Here is a 21287-nt window from a genome sequence, read left to right as displayed (position 1 = left end):
GTATTTTTTTTTTTAATTTGTGAGCGCTGCAGACTTTTTGGTACTGTGTATATGTATATATATATATATATATATGTGTGTGTGTGTGTGTGTATCATGTGTATATAAATATAGATGTGTGTGAATGTATATAAATGTGTGTGTTTTAGGTAGAATAGAAAGTGACTGATCAGGGCACTATAAAGTGGGCTATATATGTGTAACAATTCTATACGAGGGATGCTAGGCTTAGAGGACAAACCTAATGTTTAGATCAGTGCTGACCTCTAGTCACTTAAGGGCTAATTTATACCTCCTGAGTTACAGTGAATCAGGGATTGAGAACCCCACATTCACCCTTTTTAATATGTTCGGTCATATGGTTACCAGACCACCGTATACATATACTGGGCCTAACCATGAACTCTCATTTCAGTGCAGTACAGGTATACATCACAGTAGTCACTAACAAGTCTGGTGCTGTCTACCTATAGGACTACATAGGAATAGACATCAGGTGACGTATTAGTCCCCTAGAACAGTTTATCTACTATACACACCTTCCTATTTAGGTGCTGTTATTAGCCTGTCATTCCATCCATGTTAATTATATCATGGACTTAGGGCTGTCATATACTGTAGTTCCGGGCACGTGCGGAATTTTAGTTGGTTGACGTTAGTCAGCCTTTCTATAATGGCGCCGCGCGCACGGCGGGGAGCGGGGAGCCGACAGACAGCGGTGAAGACGGGGAAATTCATCTTTTCGCGCCGCTACCGGCGCTTAATGTATGTATATATATGTGTGTGTGTGTGTGTATATATATATATGCATGTGTATGTATGTGTTTATGTGTGTGTGTGTGTGTGTGTGTATGTATTTGTGTGTCTACACAAATTTAATAAATATTTAATTTCTACCAATGTTTTTTTTTTTTTCATAAATAATAAATTACACATACACACACACAAGCACACAAACACTGCACCTTCACAGCTTCTATAGTATACATACAAAAAGCATGCGGCATGCGCGTTCGCATAGGCACACGCGGCCGCATGCTGTATAGAACAGCCCTTACTTCATGGCAGTTTATAGTATCTAGATATACTCTGTATCACCGACTTAAACTACTGACCATACGTCGTCTGTCATATATACCCTTTTATTTTAAGTATTATACTAATAAAGATTATTTTTAATATAATCACTTTACATTTGGATACCTGAGTGCTCTTATAATACCAGGTTCTTTCTCTCTAGTCTCTATATTACCCTATCCTGGGACGAGCACCGTATCCACTACTAATATAGCTGAGCAGGGGTATCCTCCCTTCCCTATCCACTTCCCCGATCCCTTGGGTTACTGTTTTAGGTAGAAACTTGAATGTTATCCACTGATGCAGCTGTGTGTGTGTGTGTGTGTGTGTGTGTGTATATACATACATATATATGTGTGTGTGTGTGTGTGTATAAATAGCAACAAAACGAGTGTCCGCGGCACTCTCCAGATAATAATGATAATTTGAGGAAACATAGGGCAACCAATGTAACCTAAAGCAACGTACGTTTCAGTCCCACACGCTCCTTTCTCAAGCTCCAGTCTCAGCTGTGAGCGGCTTACAAAAGGCATTCAAACAGGTGCTTAGGTTCCAATGCAAGTCCTCCTCCTCACACTAACTCGGTCTCTCAATGGTGACGTCAACACGTCAAAAAAGCGCCCTGAGGCCCTCTCCCTGCGCAATTACACTGCGCATGTGCGAGGGGGCAGACATAGTGGCACCCTCTCCTTGCGGGTCTCCGGAGCCTCCGCGACTCGCGCTATTCTGGTGCACGCGCCCGTACCGGCATTCTAAGGGGCATGCACACGCGCCCGCACTCCACCCGCGCCCGGCCGCTCAAATCCCGCCCGCCGCGGTGAGTACAGGAAGGGGGGGTCCGCTGCGCAGAGGGGGACCTGGCTACATATATATATATATATATATATATATATATATATATATATATATATTTGCATGTCATTTCCCAGAATCCCTTGCTGCAGTGGAAGTGCTGTGTACTGGGTGATAATGGTGAAAGGCGGGGTTGCAGACCTGTCTAAGACATGCAAATGAGCATACAGTATATTTACATTTGCTATATGCTTTACTGTGGAGGGTTTTTGTCACTTTTTTTACCCACCATAACTTAACTAAGTGTGGTATGTGTATTATTTATTTATAAAATATTTTACCAGGAAGTAATACAGTGAGAGTTACCTCTCGTTTTCAAGTATGTCCTGGGCACAGAGTAAAGACAAATAATACATGTTTACAAATACAGTTACATAAATGAACAGGGTATACATTATATACAAGACATTGTGTGCACAGTTAAAGAAAATATATATTATGGGCGTATGAAACAGTTACAGACCAGATTAAAATGTGTGACAGCCTTAGATTTGAAAGAACTTAGACTGGTGGTGGATGTGAGAGTCTCCGGTAGGTTGTTCCAGTTTTGGGGTGCACGGTAAGAGAAGGAGGAGCGGCCGGATACTTTGTTGAGCCTTGGGTCCATGAACAGTCTTTTGGAGTCTGATCTCAGGTGATAGGTGCTGCGTGTGGTAGGGGTGAGGAGCTTGTTCAGGTAGCTGGGTAGCTTGCCCATAAAGAATTTGAAGGCAAGACAGGAAAGATGAACTTTGCACCTAGACTCGAGTGATGAGAAATCTAGTTCTTTGAGCATTTTGCCGTGATGTGTGTTATAGTTGCATTTGAGAACAAAATGACAAATTGAATTGTAGAGGGTGTTAAGTTTGCTACGGTGGGTTTGAGGTGCCGAGCCATATACTATGTCTCCATAGTCAATAATTGGCATTAGCATCTGCTGTGCGATACGTTTTCTGACCAGGAGACTTAGGGAGGATTTGTTCCTGTAAAGTACCCCTAGTTTGGCATAGGTCTTGGTTGTCAGGGTATCAATGTGCATCTCGAATGTTAAGTGGGAGTCAAACCATATGCCCAGGTATTTAAAACTAGTAACAGGAGTTAGGGTGGTGTTAGTGTTGGTTCTATGTGTTTGTGTATATGTATATGTGTATATGTGTATATGTATATAGTTTTACCAGGAAATAATACATTGGGAGTTACCTTTCATGTTCAAGTATGTGTTGGGCACAGACTTATAATGACAATACATCGTTTTATGTTACATTTACAGACATTTCATGGAAGTTAGGGACAATGTATGTTATGGGCGTATTTAACAGTTACAGACAAGTGTATATGTGTAAATATATGTGTGTATTTTAGGTAGAAGCTTGCATGGTATACACAGATCTCTGTGTGTGCATGCATGATATACACGTGTGTGTGCGCACATATTATACACAGGTGTGTGTGCGCGTGCGTGTTATACACGTGTGTGTGTTTGCTTGTTATACACAGATATTTCATGGAAGTTAGGGGCAATGTATGTTATGGGCGTATTTAACTGTTACAGACAAGTGTATGTGTGTAAATATATATGTGTGTGTATTTTAGGTAGAAGCGTGCACGGTGTGTGTGCATGGTATACACAGATCTATGTGTGTGCATGCATGTTATACACAGGTCGTGTTTGTGCATGGTATACACTTGTCTGTATGCGCGCATGTTATACACAGGTGTGTGTGCGTGTGTTATACACGTGTGTGTATTTACGTGTTATACACAGATGTGTGTGTTTGCGTGTTATACACAGATGTCTGTGTGTGTATTATACACAGATGTGTGTGTTTGCGTGTTATACACAGATTTGTGTGTTTGCGTGTAATACACAGGTGTGTGTGTGTTCGTGTGTTATACACAGGTGTGTGTGTGTTTGCGTGTTATACACAGATGTGTGTGTGTGTATTAAACACAGATGTGTGTGTTTGCGTGTTATACACAGATTTGTATGTTTGCGTGTTATACACAGATGTGTGTGTGTGTGTGTGCGTGTAATACACAGGTGTGTGTGTGTGTGTGTGTGTTCGCGTGTTATACACAGGTGTGTGTGTGTTTGCGTGTTATACACAGATGTGTGTGTGTGTATTAAACACAGATGTGTGTGTTTGCGTGTTATACACAGATTTGTATGTTTGCGTGTTATACACAGATGTGTGTGTGTGTTTGCGTGTTATACACAGGTGTGTGTGTTTGCGTGTTAAACACAGATGTGTGTGTGTTTGCGTGTTACACACAGGTGTGAGTGTGTTTGCGTGTTATACACAGGTGTGAGTGTGTTTGCGTGTTATACACAGATGTGTGTGTGTGTTTGCGTGTTATACACAGATGTGTGTGTGTGTTTGCGTGTTATACATAGGTGTGTGTTTGCGTGTTATACACAGATGTGTGTACTATACACAGATGTGTGTGTGTGTGTGTGTTTGCGTGTTATACACAGGTGTGTGTGTGTTTGCATGTTATACACAGGTGTGTGTGTGTGTTTGCGTGTTATACACAGATGTGTGTGCGTGTGTGTTTGCGTGTTATACACATTGCCGTTTGAAAAGAGAGATAAGTGAGGTCCTGGAAGTGACTGTGAGTGCTGGGGACAGCTCTGCAGTGTGTCACTGTGAGTGCTGGGGACAGCTCTGCAGTGTGTCACTGTGAGTGCTGGGACAGCTCTGCAGTGTGTCACTGTGAGTGCTGGGGACAGCTCTGCAGTGTGTCACTGTGAGTGCTGGGGACAGCTCTGCAGTGTGTCACTGTGAGTGCTGGGGACCGCTCTGCAGTGTGTCACTGTGAGTGCTGGGACAGCTCTGCAGTGTGTCACTGTGGGTGCTGGGGACAGCTCTGCAGTGTGTCACTGTGAGTGCTGGGGACAGCTCTGCAGTGTGTCACTGTGGGTGCTGGGACAGCTCTGCAGTGTGTCACTGTGGGTGCTGGGACAGCTCTGCAGTGTGTCACTGTGGGTGCTGGGACAGCTCTGCAGTGTGTCACTGTGGGTGCTGGGGACAGCTCTGCAGTGTGTCACTGTGAGTGCTGGGACAGCTCTGCAGTGTGTCACTGTGGGTGCTGGGGACAGCTCTGCAGTGTGTCACTGTGAGTGCTGGGGACAGCTCTGCAGTGTGTCACTGTGGGTGCTGGGACAGCTCTGCAGTGTGTCACTGTGGGTGCTGGGGACAGCTCTGCAGTGTGTCACTGTGAGTGCTGGGACAGCTCTGCAGTGTGTCACTGTGGGTGCTGGGGACAGCTCTGCAGTGTGTCACTGTGAGTGCTGGGGACAGCTCTGCAGTGTGTCACTGTGGGTGCTGGGACAGCTCTGCAGTGTGTCACTGTGAGTGCTGGGACAGCTCTGCAGTGTGTCACTGTGGGTGCTGGGACAGCTCTGCAGTGTGTCACTGTGGGTGCTGGGGACAGCTCTGCAGTGTGTCACTGTGGGTGCTGGGGACAGCTCTGCAGTGTGTCACTGTGAGTGCTGGGACAGCTCTGCAGTGTGTCACTGTGGGTGCTGGGGACAGCTCTGCAGTGTGTCACTGTGGGTGCTGGGGACAGCTCTGCAGTGTGTCACTGTGGGTGCTGGGGACAGCTCTGCAGTGTGTCACTGGGTGCAATCACCTTCCCCCCCCCCCCCCCCTTTTTTTTTTTTTTTTTTTTTGCTAAACGATGTTTTCAGCCAATTAAGGATTCTTTCTCTCCGTTCCCAGCCACGGCGGGATGGTGATCAGCAAAGCTCATTCATTATCTCCATTACCGCCAGGAGAATAGGGGCCAGTGGCATTGTTGGAAGCAATCTGTGTGTTGGGAGGTAGCATTTATCACACGGGCGGCTGGGAGCCCCTGACAGCCAGGCATTGATAGGCCAGGATGAGTGTGAGTGCCAAGCCTCTGCACACCCCATGTCAATTACCCAGCACATCTCCCAATTTACCCCCGTTCATTTCCCTTGCCCGGGACAGAGGATTATTAGGAGGTCATTAGCAGCGTGGGCAAGCGAGGGGGTGCAGACGGGGGAAAGCCTTGCTGTAATTACATTGCTTTCAATAGAGAGACTACTAGTAAAAGCCAAATATGTGTCAGCACCCAGCAATCTGCAAAAATGTCTTCTCATTTCATCCTTAACCCATATTAACTCTGCATTATCTTCTTTCTGTGCTAACATTTGCAGAATATTAAAAGCTTATAGCGTGTATGACTCCAGATCGCGTGACCCTGTGACGCCACAATGCATGCTGGGGATGTGATGAGGTTCCTCATAGAGACAGCAGCCAAGATGCCTGTTATACAGGTTGCTCCTGTATCATTACTCACAATGACATACTATTAGAAATCCGGATCACAAATTGCATCCTAGTATTTTTTTTTTCTTGACGCCCCAATATCTGCGCATTTGGCAAACCAACGGTGAGATTGCTCTCTTGCCTCTGGGGGTGCGCGGGCTCGCCCTGCGTATCACCTGCGCTGGCCCAGCCTGGCTCATTCCTTCATAGAAGCGGGAAACGTTTGGTTTGCTTCGTGCTGAATAGATGATACTTATTGTTGGGCTCGGGCTAATGTATTGGCAATGGAGCATTCCAGCCTGTGTAAATACTGCCGTTCAAACACACGGACTCCTGCCCCCTTTCACAGACACATTTTACAGGAGTAATAATGAGACTCCCTGCCCTGTCATGCTGAACTCTGATTTATCACTCTCTTTTTGTAGTGTGTGTGTGTGTGTGTGTGTGTGTGTGTGTGTGTGTGTGTGTGTGTGTGTGTGTGTGTGTGTGTGTGTGTGTGTGTGTGTGTGTGTGTGTGTGTGGTTTGTTCCACGAAGTGAGCACACAACTCTGTGCAGAACAAGCCCCAGAACAATAATTGTTCATAGAACATAACATCTTGCCTTGCAATACCAAAGCACTTTACCGTGTACCCACAGCACAGAGGCTTCCACACAGCCACCTCTGGGATGAATTCTGACAGCGCATTCCTGGCTCTCTGAGTGAAAGAAATTAACAAGGCTATTATTATTTACCTCTTAATAATAAATAGGAATTATAGGCGGGGTAGCCTGAGGCATGGGGAGATAAAATGATAATCCAGAGATCAAGTGGAATTGCCTGAGGTTGGAATTGAACCCTTGACTTTGCTACCGAAATAACACTGGTCCTTTCATGTCTTTGTTGTGGAAGCTGCCTGCAGTGCACGGCTGTGTAATACATTGCTGGCATGTCTATGGCAGCGACGGGGTTAAAAGGAATGACTACTTTATAGGAAGATCCTTGCCAGGTCCAAATAATGATAAACGTGCTTTGGTGTTTCCTTTTCTAAACATGTCCGTTTCATTTATTGCAGCATCCGTACCCCTCAGAAGAGCAGAAGAAGCAGTTAGCACAGGACACGGGACTGACCATTCTGCAAGTAAATAACTGGTGAGTGCTCTGTAAAACTGGCCCTCCTCTTTAGGGTGATACAATCGGTGCATCATCGATGGCTCAATGGTGTTTACTAGGACAAACTAAAACGGTTTCATATGTCCTGACCAATGGTAACCAAGAGAAATACTAACTGACTTGATAGGTAATTAAATACAACGCCAATATTTTCTGTATACAGTGTAAATATTCTGTAAAATTGTATATTTTAATTTAAGTTTGTTGCCTTTGTATTGGTATGTTTGTAAAATTGCCTTTTTTATATAATAAAAAATACCCAACATTAGATATAAACCCAGGACTGTCCGAGCCTGTCCCTGATAATCTGCAGTCAGGAGGTCACACTACATTGGATATAAACCCAGCACTGTCTGATCCTGTCCCTGTCATCTGGATTTAGCTGTCACCATTGTGGTTGTGGACTAAAATGAACAGAAGTTTCCTTTCTACAAGAACACTTATTCCCAAATTCCAAGCGCTCTCTCACGTTCAATTATAAACACGTTCCGCTTAATCACTTCACGGCCTTTGAGTTGTCCTGACCTGTAGCAGCCTAAACTGTCTCTCAAGAGCTCATTTCTATGTTCAAGCTCTTGTGACCCCCTAACCCAGCTTCTATTTGCCTTTAAACTGTGTTTAAATGAAGCGAAATCCCCTTTCAGATGTGTGATTTGTGCAGTGTTGCAGGGTGAGCGGCTCACTGCTTCACACACTGACACATTTACAGGGAATGGACAGTGGGTATAGAGAGGTGTGCAGTGGGTATAGAGAGGTATGCAGTGGGTATAGAGAGGTATGCAGTGGGTATAGAGAGGTGTGCAGTGGGTATAGAGAGGTGTGCAGTGGGTATAGAGAGGTGTGCAGTGGGTATAGAGAGGTGTGCAGTGGGTATAGAGAGGTGTGCAGTGGGTATAGAGAGGTGTGCAGTGGGTATAGAGAGGTGTGCAGTGGGTATAGAGAGGTGTGCAGTTGGTATAGAGAGGTGTGCAGTGGGTATAGAGAGGTGTGCAGTGGGTATAGAGAGGTGTGCAGTGGGTATAGAGAGGTGTGCAGTGGGTATAGAGAGGTGTGCAGTGGGTATAGAGAGGTGTGCAGTGGGTATAGAGAGGTGTGCAGTGGGTACGGAGAGACGTGCCGTGGGTACGGAGAGACGTGCCGTGGGTACGGAGAGACGTGCCGTGGGTACGGAGAGGCGTGCCGTGGGTACGGAGAGGTGTGCCGTGGGTACGGAGAGGTGTGCCGTGGGTACGGAGAGGTGTGCCGTGGGTACGGAGAGGTGTGCTGTGGGTACGGAGAGATGTGCAGTGGGTATATAGAGACGTGCAGTGGGTATAGAGAGACGTGCAGTGGGTATAGTGAGACGGGCAGTGCGTATAGAGAGACGGGCAGTGGGTATATAGAGAAGTGCAGTGGGTATAGAGAGACGTGCAGTGGGTACAGAGAGACGTGCAGTGGGTACAGAGAGACATGCAGTGAGTATAGAGAGACGTGCAGTGGGTACAGAGAGATGTACAGTGGGTATAGAGAGATGTGCAGTGGGTATAGAGAGACGGGCAGTGGGTATAGAGAGACGGGCAGTGGGTACGGAGAGACGTGCAGTGGGTACGGAGAGACGTGCAGTGGGTACAGAGAGATGTACAGTGGGTATAGAGATGTGCAGTGGGTACAGAGAGGTGTGCAGTTGCTATAGAGAGATGGAAATTGGGTACGGAGAGACGTGCAGTGGGTATAGAGAGATGTGCAGTGGGTATAGAGAGATGTGCAGTGGGTACAGGGAGGTGTGCCGTGAGTATAGAGAGACGTGCAGTGGGTATAGAGAGGTGAGCAGTGGGTACAGAGAGACGTGCAGTGGGTACAGAGAGATGTGCAGTTGGTATAGAGAGGTGGGCAGTGGAGGACAGCTCCAGTAATGTTTTCAGAGGCTTTGTTGTTTAATGGAAAAAAAGCTTAATGTGCAGCCTGTGACATTTGATTAAAAGCTTCCTTGGTGTTGCCTTTTAACAAGCTGATTTATGCGATCTGCAGCAGGGGTTCTCCAAGCATATCTCCGAGTACCTTAATAATCGTGTGGAGGAGCATTATACTCTCACATTAGTTCTGATTATCAATATATTTATTATAAAACAGATTTAAAAAAATATTGCTACTGTATCTAAAAAGATATTTATAGAGATAGAAACCGCAGCTGTTGTACCTAGAAGAGGAGGGGGATAAAATCTGTACCGACAACTGCTGTTCCACAGAGAGATTCCAGGCTTTTATTTTGGTCGTAGCATGTGTAGGTAACTGCGCCTATTATTTATTGGGAGTGTATAAAATGTCTGCCACTTCCTTTAACCCCATCAGTGCTGGAAGAACTGGCACTGCACAGGTGAATAGGAATGGGTGGTTTTGCTTACCAATGAGTGGATCTACAGTGGTGTGAAAAAGAAAGTACACCTTCTTTGAATTCTATGGTTTTACATATCGGGGAATAATAATCATCTGTTCCTTAGCAGGTCTTAAAATTAGGTAAATACAACCTCAGATGAACAACAACACGTGACATATTACACTGTCATGATTTATTTAACAAAAATAAAGCCAAAATGGAGACGCTATGTGTGAAAAACTAAGTACACCCTTACTGCTTCCATAGGAATTAAGATGCTCAGTAGCAGACCAGTGCTGCTAATCAAATGCCCTTGATTAATTGATCATCAGTAAATGTGACCATCTCTATAAAAGCCGGAGTTTTAGCAGTTTGCTGGTCTGGAGCATTCAGGTGTGTGTTAACACAATGCAAAGGAGGAAAGACATCAGCAATGATCTTAGAAAAGCAATTGTTGCTGCCCATCAATCTGGGAAGGGTTATAAGGCCATTTCCAAACAATTTAAAGTCCATCATTCTACAGTGAGAAAGATTATTCAAAAGTGGAAAACATTCAAGACAATTGCCAATCTTCCCAGGAGTGGATGTCCCAGCAAATTCACCCCAAGGACAGACCGTGCAATGCTCAGAGAAATTGCAAAAAAACCAAGAGTTACATCTCAGACTATACAGGCCTCAGTTAGCATGTTAAATGTTAAAGTTCATGACAGTACAATTAGAAAAAGACTGAACAAGTATGGTTTGTTTGGAAGGGTTGCAGGAAAAAGCCTCTTCTCTCTAAAAAGAACATGGCAGCACGGCTTAGGTTTGCAAAGTTGCATCTGAACAAACCACAAGACTTCTGGAACAATGTCCTTTGGACAGACGAGACCAAAGTGGAGATGTTTGGCTATAATGCACAGCGCCATGTTTGGCGAAAACCAAACACAGCATATCAGCACAAACACCTCATACCAACTGTCAAGCACGGTGGTGGAGGGGTGATGATTTGGTTTTTTTTGCAGCCACAGGACCTGGGAACCTTGCAGTCCTTGAGTCGACCATGAACTCCTCTGTATACCAAAGTATTCTAGAGTCAAATGTGAGGCCATCTGTCCGACAGCTGAAGCTTGGCCGAAATTGGGTCATGCAACAGGACAATGATCCCAAGCACACCAGCAAATCTACAACAGAATGGCTGAAAAAGAAAAGAATCAAGGTGTTGCAATGACCCAGTCAAAGTCCAGACCTCAACCCGATTGAAATGCTGTGGCTGGACCTTAAGAGTGCTGTGCATAAACAAATGCCCGCAAACCTCAATGAACTGAAGCAACATTGTAAAGAAGAGTGGGCCAAAATTCCTCCACAACGATGTGAGAGACTGATAAAGTCATACAGAAAATGATTACTTCAAGTTATTGCTGCTAAAGGTGGTTCTACAAGTTATTGAATCATAAGGTATACTTAGTTTTTCACACATGGCTTCTCCATTTTGGATTTATTTTTGTGAAATCATTGTCGCGCTGTTCTGCCCGCAGACCAGACTAACCCCCAATACTGAGGTGGAAAGTGAGTAACCACGCACCCGCAGTAGTGAGAGCGTCCCCGGAGTGTGGATTGGTTGCATGGACAAGGCCAGGAGTACCAGGGTAGGTAGAGTACTTGCCAGATCCGGGTGTAGAGAAGGTGCCGTAGTAAGGTCCGAAGCCAGAGGTCGAGGATTACAGAGTTCCGGGAAGTAGGGGTCCAGGTGCCGAGTTCAAAGGGCCCAAGAGGTAAGCGGTGGTCGTGTGGAAGCCGAGGTCGTAGAGCCAGAGTGGGGAGGAAGACAAGCCGATTCAGTAACGAAGCTGAAACAGAGAGAGACCTAGGCACAGTGAGTAACAGCACAAGGCAGACAAACTATGCAGAGCGAGGCTGGGGAGGCATCACCGGGGTTATAAAGTGAGACGGACCAATGGGAGGAAGAGGCGGAGCAGAGGCGCGCCAGGAGCCCTTTGTGATAGGGTAGGGTTTAATGGCCTGGTTTGTTGCCGGAGAATGGTGGGAGGAGCTGAGCCAGAGAGCGGAGATGGCCGGGGGGCGGAGTTACCCAGCTGATGCAGTGCATAAATTAAATTGTGCGGCATGCGCCCTGTAAGCGGAGCGGGCGTGAGTCTGGCGTCGGCGGCGTGTGTGCGAGCTGCGGGGGGGCCGGAGGAGCGGGCCGAGGTGCCCAGCAGGAACGGAGGAGGTAGCAGCCAGCGGTACAGGTAGGGAAGGGCAGCGCTGAGGGCGGCGTGTGCCCCGAGTCCTGACAATCATGACACAGTGTAATATGTCACGGTGTAATATGTCACGGTGTAATATGTGTTGTTGTTCATCTGAGGTTGTATTTACTTAATTTGCAGACCTGCTAAGGAACAGCTGATTGTTATTATGTCCTGATATGTAATACCATAGAATTCAAAGAGGGTGTACTTTCTTTTTCACACCACTGTATGTTAGATCATTTCGAAGTAAAAAAGGAATATTTTGTCAATCTTAATATTAAATGAAATATTATAAATCTATATATAATTCACAATAATTACCTACAACTCCCCCCCCCCCCCTCATGTTCTATATCTATGCAAAGCTCCTTGCAAGGAATACCCAGGGAAATTATTCCATTTTTGAATTTCCAAAATTGTCCCCCTGAATCTTGGTCAAAACTGTCACCCCTCCCCCTCTCCCTTCTCCCCTCTCCTCTCCCTCTTTTCCCATCACACTTCTCCCCTTTCCTTATCCCCTCTCCCCTTCTCCCTTCACCCTTATCCCCTCTCCCTTCAAGCTTCTCTCCTTTCCCTTCTCCCCTCTCCCTTCACCGCTTCTCCCCTCTCCCTTCACCGCTTCTCCCCTCTCCCTTCACCCTTCTCTGTTCTCCCCTTCAACCCTATCCCTCTCTCTCCTTCTCCCCACTCCCTTCACCCTTTCCCCCTTCTCCCCTCTCCACTTTCCCTTCATCCTTCTCCCCTCTCCCTTCACCGCTTCTCCCCTCTCCCTTCACCGCTTCTCCCCTCTCCTTTCACCCTTCTCTGTTCTCCCCTTCACCCCTATCCCTCTCTCTCCTTCTCCCCTCTCCCCACTCCCTCCACCCTTTCCCCCTCTCCCTTCACCCCTCTCCACTTTCCCTTCATCCTTCTCCCCTCTCCCTTCAACCCTCTCCCCTCCCCCTTCTCCCCTCCCCCGGCTTTGTTTATTCCACTTCAACAATTACAATTTAAAACGTACTCACTGTTAAAGTTTACAAACTTTGCATTTGTTGCATTACTGCCTGCGTATTTGCAGTACTAGTATTCAATTTTTTTCCCTTCCAAGCTCTGGTAGTCGTGCTCATTACAGCTTTATACTACAGCATTTTTAGTTCACTGGGGTTCTTTAGCAGGAAGGGCATCTGTAAAGTGTTTGAGGGGCGCTGGATGGAGGAGTGAGCCCTCTGCCTGATAGACATGCACAGATAAAGATGCCAGCGCTCTCTGTGCCCTGTGATTTCTTGACCCATCTTGACAACAGAAGAACCTGCTTTGATATTTCACAGCCAGCCCTAGAATGGCACCTTTCTGTGGGGATTAGCCCTGACTCTAGGACTGGATGAGAGGAACGTAGGAGGGGGGGAGGATGAGAAACCGCAGGATTTCCAGACAACGATCAGAGCCGCTAAGAAATGATATTGGATTTACTTATCAAAATACAGGCCTGGGTTTTTATCACCGGCTTAATTTTGTTCCGTACATTCCGAGGTGATGTTCAGATTAATTGAAACGACAGTTCCCTTTCAAAATTCGGGGCGAGTATTTGCACGGATTTCAGGACTAATACAAACTTAATTACATGGGACTCTATTTTATCATTCTAATTCCGTGTAGCCAGCTCTGTGTTTACAAATGAGAAGCCTGCGTCTTTTATTCACAGCTTCCCTTAATATATTTATCAAAGCAGGTTCATTTACAAAGTGCTCTATCTGTGGCGTGCAGGCAGACACCAACAAAGCCGGCAGCTTTAGCAGCCTCAGCCCGCCATGAGACACCCGCGGGTCAATTGATTTTCGTGGTCCTCTGATTCATTTTCCCCCTTATTTTTGGCGGATCACAATGAGAGACACGCTCGGAGAATTAGCCGGTTTGTCTCCCTTATCTGTCGGGCAATTCTTTTTTCTTTGCTCTTTTCCCAAGCTACTTAAGTTGGCCACAGGAACTGCTGTTATCAGAGTTTAATGCACCCTATAGTGTGGATAGCATTTCAATTAAACCAGTAACCACAGCTTAGATGCAGCCGTTTCCATGCTGAGTGCAGTACAGAAAGTGATGCGCCCAGCTAGAGAGGCAGAAAATTGAGTTGCCTTGCTTCTGTCAGCGTGATAAATGCAGAAATAAACTGCTAACCTAGAGAAGAAAGGGGAGAAGCAAGAGGCTGATACACAATACAAGAGGAAGCTCAGCTGTGCGCTCTGGGTCAGGGAACTAGTCCCTCACGTCTTATTTCCAGTGATCCCAGAATTGTATGAGCCCCCCAGAAAATGCAGCCCCCTTTTTTTTCTCAGGCATGAGGGGGTCGTATGGTAACCCCTGCAATGCCAGCGAACTCTCATTCATTATTCTTCCAGCAGAACCGACAGGGTTTGGAAAGCATGAGAATATATATGTACAGTATATGTGTGTGTATATGTGTGTATATATATATATATACATATACATGCATACATACACACACACACTTTTATATGTGAAGACATGAATGTCACATGCTGTTATCTGCTCCAAACACCATGTCGTCACTGTGTGTCTGTACATGCACTGTGTATCTGCATGTGTGTCTGTACATGCACTGTGTATCTGCATGTGTGTCTGTACATGCACTGTGTATCTGCGTGTGTCTGTACATGCACTGTGTATCTGCATGTGTGTCTGTACATGCACTGTATCTGTGTGTCTGTGTGTGTCTGACCGTGCACTGTGTGTCTGTGTGTGTACATGCACTGTGTATCTGCATGTGTGTCTGTACATGCACTGTGTGTCTATGTGTGTGCATGCACTGTGTATCTGCGTGTGTCTGTACATGCACTGTGTATCTGCGTGTGTGTCTGTACATGCACTGTATCTGTGTCTGACCGTGCACTGTGTGTCTGTGTGTGTACATGCACTGTGTATCTGCCTGTGTGTCTGTACATGCACTGTGTGTCTATGTGTGTGCATGCACTGTGTATCTGCGTGTGTCTGTACATGCACTGTGTATCTGCGTGTGTCTGTACATGCACTGTGTATCTGCGTGTGTGTCTGTACATGCACTGTATCTGTGTGTCTGTGTGTGTCTGACCGTGCACTGTGTCTGTGTGTGTACATGCACTGTGTATCTGCCTGTGTGTCTGTACATGCACTGTGTGTCTGTGTGTCTATACGTGCACTGTATCTGTGTGTGTCTGTACGTGGTCTGTGTGTCGTCTGTGTGTCTGTACGTGCACTGTGTGTCTACGTGCAGTGTGTGTGTGTCTACTGTGTATCTATTTGTGCAGTGTGTCTGTACGTGCACTGTGTGATTGTGTGTCTGTACGTGCACTGTGTGATTGTGTGTCTGTACGTGCACTGTGGCTCATATTTATGTAACAGTGCTGTAACACAAGTTATTTTCTGGCCCATTCACCTGATATATATTGGGGTGAATTATCAGTGTCCTGTATATCTCCTCCCCCCCCCCCTAATCCTGCACATCTAATGTGTAAATATTACATGGAATAAGAATGATAAATAATACATCTGTAAACACGTGCAGCTAATGGCAGCCGACCATAAAGTACTTCTATGGGAGAGTAGCACATTGAGCAAAGGGGAAGAGCCTTTTGTATAATGTTCTGATCTCGTGTGCAGCGTTTGTCAAGCTACTTACTGTACTACTGCACCTGATGCACACAAATGTCACATTGTGAGGTTTGGAGGGCAGGAAGTAGCCGAGCCTGCCGTTCTACTGGGGTATATACACTGACGTGTGTTTGTGTGACTGTGTGTGTGTGTGTGTGTGTATATATATATATATATATATATGAACGTACCCAGCCTAGAAATATTGCAAACAAAGTATAAAGCAACCTCACTCTGATGATACCCATCAAGGTTGAAACATGTCTGTGAGTGGTTTGATTTGCTTTGCTAGTCCCATGCTATGCTTAAAAGCGGTGTGAACGGCGGTGCATCAGCTTAAATGGGCTCCATGTGTATGGATATTCCAGGCAAAAGGTGACACATTGTGTGCTCATTTCCATGTCATTTCCCAGAATCCCTTGCTTCAGTGGGAGCATTCTGGGAAATGGCATGCAAATGAGCACAGTGTGCTCATTTGAAGCTTGGATATATATATATATATAATGCTGTGTACATATGCGTGTGTGCGTGTATATACTGTGGTATATGTGTGGTACAAGTATCTCAGTAAATGGAAAGGTCTGTTTGTCTTTATCACTCCTTCCTATTTGGAAGGTAAGCAGGAGATTTGAAGCTCACACTGATAACTTATCAGACTCATTAGCTGGGAAGCAAACGGAGGTTTCCTCTGGTTAAAGGTGACCGTCCCAGAAACGGAAACTTTGTTCAGCTGATTGGCAGGTAATCATCACACAGAGATTACAGGTGATTAGGGGCCCGGAAGAAAGCGTGAAAGGGTTAAAGGTGAGTTCACCCTCACACTCAGATAAAGCCTCCCCGCCCTCTAATCACCTGCATATTGTTTACTTAAAGGTGCAGTTCCACGCGCTAGATGTTCTTACAGTTTTTCATTGTATTTAGTTTTTTTTTAATGCAAAACAATCAAGCTCTTTTTTTTTGGTTGTTTCTTAGCGAAATGTGCATCGGAAGTGATACTTGTTGAATTTTCTTAGAACTGCTTCATGAAAACACTCAATGGAACAAATTCTCAAAAATTTACATCCCTCCCCCCCCCCCCAATACCTCCACTCCCCCCTTTCTTCAGGATTGGGACCAGGGGGACCTCCAGGGCTGATGTGGTATTTTCATTTCCAGTGACATTTTCTGGGCACTAGATCACAACCGGGAAATTACAGACCTGTAAGCCTGATATCAATAGTGGGGAAGCGACTTGAAGGTTTAGTACGGGATAATATTCAGGAATGCCTAATGGAAAAAAAAACTATTAGTAATAGTCAGCATGGATTTATGAAGGATAGATCATGCCAAACTAACCTCAGTTTCTTTGAGGACGTAAGTAGGAATTTAGACCAGGGTAATGCAGTTGATGTGGTCTACAGGCAGTCCTCGTTTTACAACGAATGGCTTATCCAAGGCTATGCAATGCATACCTATATTCATTTTTACAACGCTAAAATGGCTTATCCAAACCTCTTACGACACTTTGCAACGTTGTGTATGTGTGTATATATATATATACACATTCACATAAACAACGTTGCAAAGCGTCGTAAGATTATACTATATAATATTATACTATATAATATATTATTTATTATGTTATATTATATATATATAATACAGTATATACACTATATAATTTACGTGTGTGCTGAATATCTTATTGTCTGCATAAAATATTTGGTGTATTTTAGTGATAAAAATGCCTTCAGGAACGGAACCTTTCATTTAAACAGTGTTCCTATGGGAAAACGTGTTTCGCTTTACAACGCCATTTTGATTAACGCATTGTGTCGGATAACCGAGGACTGCCTGTACTTAGATTTTGCAAAGGCTTTAGATACAGTTCCACACGAGGTTAGTGTACAAAATAAAGCAAATTGGACACATTTTTGCACCTGGATTGAATACTGGTTGACGGACAGACAACAGAGGGTTGTCGTAAATGGAAATTTTTAAGGTTGGGCTAAAGTTGTGAGTGGAGTACCTCAGGGATCGGTACTGGGACCCCTGCTTTTTAACTTGTTCGTTAATGACTTTGAGGTTGGCATAGAGAGCAAAGTCTCCATCTTTGCTGATGATACTAAATTGTGTAAGGTAATAGAATCAGAGCAGGATGTAATTTATCTCCAGAAGGACTTGGAGAGACTGGAAACGTGGGCAGGTAAATGGCGGATGAGGTTTAACACAGATAAATGTAAGGTTATGAATTTGGGAAACGAATAAATAGGCAATTTACAAATTAAATGGGGAAAAATTAGGAGAATCCTTGATGGAGAAGGATTTAGGAGTGCTTGTAGACAGCAGGCTTAGCAATAGTGCCCAAAGTCATGCAGTACCTGCAAAGGCAAACAAGATCTTATCTTGTATCAAACGGGGAATTGCCGGAGTAAGCATAATTATGCCCCTCTATAAAGCATCAGTAAGCCCACACCTTGAATATGGAGTACAGTTTTGGGCATCACTTCATAAAAATGACATTATGGAACTAGAAAAAGGACAAAGAAGAGCCACCAAATGAATAAAGGGAATGGAAGATCTGACTTATGGGGAGAGGCTAGCTATCCAACAGTGTCCTGACTTTGTTCTTTTACTTTCATCCGAGAACCACATACTTGAAATCCCAAAGTTTATAGCAAAACCCATGCTGATCAACTACACACGCTCCTCCTATTGCTCCATATAACCTCTCCCTATACCTCTTCCTATTGCCCCTATATAAACACTCCCTATAACTCTTCCTATATAAACACTCCCTATAACTCTTCCTATTGTCCCATATAACAACTCCCTATATCTCCTATTGCTCCATATAACCACTCCCTAGAACTCCTCCTATTGCTCTATATAAGTGCCCCTATAATTCTTCCTATTGGTCCATATAACCACTTACGATAACTCCTATTACCCCATATAACCACTGACTATATCATTAGCTGATGGAATGATGCAAAATCAGAGCATAGTAACTTGCTGTACTCACATTAGAAACAATTTTTCAGGATTATGCCAATTTGGAGGCAGTGTGTGATCTAAAATCATAAACATCTAATTTCCCTATCCCTCAAAATTAGATTGTAAACTGTTTGGTTCAGATCTTCCCTGTGGCTTTCTTACTGTATACAGAGAGTTATACAGTGACAGGTGTATAAGTGCAGGGCGACAGTGACAGGTGTATGAGTGCAGGGTGACCGTGACAGGTGTATACTGCACCGACACACTTTATTCGAGCAAATACCCAGTATGTACCTGGCAGATACCTGGAATGCGCCGCTCCTCACCTCTGACAAGCCCCGTTGCATTTGCCTTCCCAGCCTGGGTTCATGCCTGGCTGATGGGCGGCTGATCTGTTAAATGATAATGATTAGGATTTAATAGGCTGCAATGCTTCGCGTGTCTACCAGATGGCATAAATTCATGAATTGTAATGCAGTATATATATATGTACTGTGCAGTATTGCAGCCAGCGGGAATAAAATGCTTCAATCCCTGCCGGAAAATAACTCAATGCACTCGGGCAGAAAACAGTCACAAACCTCAAAACACCTGGGTATACCCGAATTCGTGGGACTAGCCGAGCTCGAATAAAGTGTGTCGCCAGTGTAAGTGCAGGGCGACCGTGACAGGTGTATGAGTGCAGGGTGACAGGTGTACAGTATGAGTGCAGGCTAACAGCAATAGGTATACAGTATGAGTGCAGGGCGACAGTGACAGGTGTATGAGTGCAGGGCGACAGTGACAGGTGTATGAGTGCAGGGTGACAGGTGTACAGTATGAGTGCAGGGCGACAGTGACAGGTGTATGAGTGCAGGGTGACAGGTGTACAGTATGAGTGCAGGCTAACAGCAATAGGTATACAGTATGAGTGCAGGGCGACAGTGATAGGTGTATGAGTGCAGGGCGACAGTGACAGGTGTATGAGTGCAGGGTGACCGTGACAGGTGTATGAGTGCAGGGTGACAGGTTTACAGTATGAGTGCAGGCTAACAGCAACAGGTATACAGTATGAGTGCAAGGTGACAGTAACAGGTATACAGTATGAGTGCAGGGTGACAGTAACAGGTATACAGTATGAGTGCAGGGTGACAGTAACAGGTATACAGTATGAGTGCAGGGTGACAGTAACAGGTATACAGTATGAGTGCAGGGTGACAGTAACAGGTATACAGTATGAGAGCAGGGTGACAGGTGTGTGGGTGACAGTAACAGATGTATGAGTGCAGTGTGCCATAATTTTGCAGCATCCCCACCTCTGCCTGTTTGTCTTGCTCTGTCCCCAACTATCCTCCAACATATTAGATAGCGTAATAACTTCAGGAGTTGTGACACTAATGCAGCATTACATGTAACAAATGTTACTTTATTCCCACGTAAAGGTAATTTAGAGCCACTTAGAAGCAGCTGTATATTTAACAAGATTGTGGCAGCCTGGATTTTTGTCTGTTCCGGGATTGCTAATTTTAACATTAATTAAAAAGATGTATTTTTACTGTGAGGTGCATCATTGTGAGCCTTCGGGGTGGGTGTCATATATCGGGAGGGCGAGCCTGTCTGATTTCTGGTGGAAGCTCATAACATGCTGATAATCCCTTTATAATCCCTCCAATATAAAAGAAATGCCGGTGGAAATGGACATGTATAATGTTGCTGAGTAGTATCTCTATGTGAGATCTTTGTCCAGGGTAGGACCTCTCTCTCTACTACTTGTGTTTGGAGGAGGTTTGGGTACCATATAGGGACCAGTAGCATGATGGTAGCAGTAGTTGGATGGCTCCAGTAATGTTGCATCCAAGCGTTTCCTGTACGGCTTGAAGTGTTCGGTTAGAAGGCGTCATTACACTGCGTTGGTGTTTGTTAATCTTTAGTGGGGGGGGGAGGGGTTGGTGGGATGGTCTTGCTTCATAACAATATCTTTCACCGGCACCCAGAAGCACAAAAATACATCTTTTATCGGGAGATGAAAGGCAGAATGTATACAGGGAAGGGAGGTAAAAAAACCAGATGATTCCGTTTTTACCAATAAGCAGCTTAATGCATCTTGGCATCAGGAGCCTGCCTTGTGGAAGCTCGGGTGCCTCAGGCTCTCTGTGAGCAGAATAGCAATTTTATTACTTTGTCATTAAACCAATTTCACAGCAGTATTGTTTGTTAATGAGCAGCGGCAAACGAGCGGAGATGTCACACACGGCAATAGCGGTGAGATTTGTGTCCCAGGCTCAGAGCGTAAAAAAATGATAAAGGCCACAGTAATAAAAAAAAAATAGAGAGAGAGCGTGAAAAAAAGGGGGGAAAATGTAGTTTGAAGTGGAAGGTGAAGTGTACAGGAAGCCATGAGTCCCGTGTTTGTGAGGCGGAAGGCAAAATGTACTGGAAGCCGCAGGTCCAGTGTTTGTGAGGCCGAAGGTGAAGTGTACATGAAGCCGGGGGTCCCGTGTTTGTGAGGTGGAAGGCGAAGTGTACAGGAAGCCATGAGTGCCGTGTTTGTGAGGCGGAAGGTGAAGTGTACAGGAAGCCACGGGTCCTGTGTTTGTGAGGTGGAAGGCGAAGTGTACAGGAAGCCGCGAGTCCCGTGTTTGTGAGGTGGGAGGCGAAGTGTATAGGAAGCTGCGAGTCCCGTGTTTGTGATGTGGAAGGCGAAGTGTACAGGAAGCCATGAGTGCCGTGTTTGTGAGGCCGAAGGTGAAGTGTACAGGAAGCCATGAGTGC

The 21287-nt window shown here is 45.2% G+C and overlaps 1 protein-coding gene across 6 annotated transcripts in view; it reads left to right on the top strand.

Moving 5' to 3' along the window:
* Positions 1–21287, top strand: part of MEIS2 (Meis homeobox 2) — a 212309-nt gene that overhangs the window by 171324 nt on the left and 19698 nt on the right. For all 6 annotated transcript variants that reach the window (XM_075613229.1, XM_075613231.1, XM_075613230.1 and 3 more), the window contains exon 9: positions 7258–7334. In XM_075613229.1, coding sequence (XP_075469344.1) covers positions 7258–7334 — 77 coding nt within the window. The remainder of the gene's footprint in view (positions 1–7257; positions 7335–21287) is intronic.

The sequence above is a fragment of the Ascaphus truei genome, chromosome 9 (genome assembly GCF_040206685.1).
Source record: "Ascaphus truei isolate aAscTru1 chromosome 9, aAscTru1.hap1, whole genome shotgun sequence".
Taxonomy (NCBI): Eukaryota; Metazoa; Chordata; class Amphibia; order Anura; family Ascaphidae; genus Ascaphus; species Ascaphus truei.
Note: the sequence above shows the minus strand (reverse complement) of the source record. Positions and strands in the feature narration are given on the sequence as shown.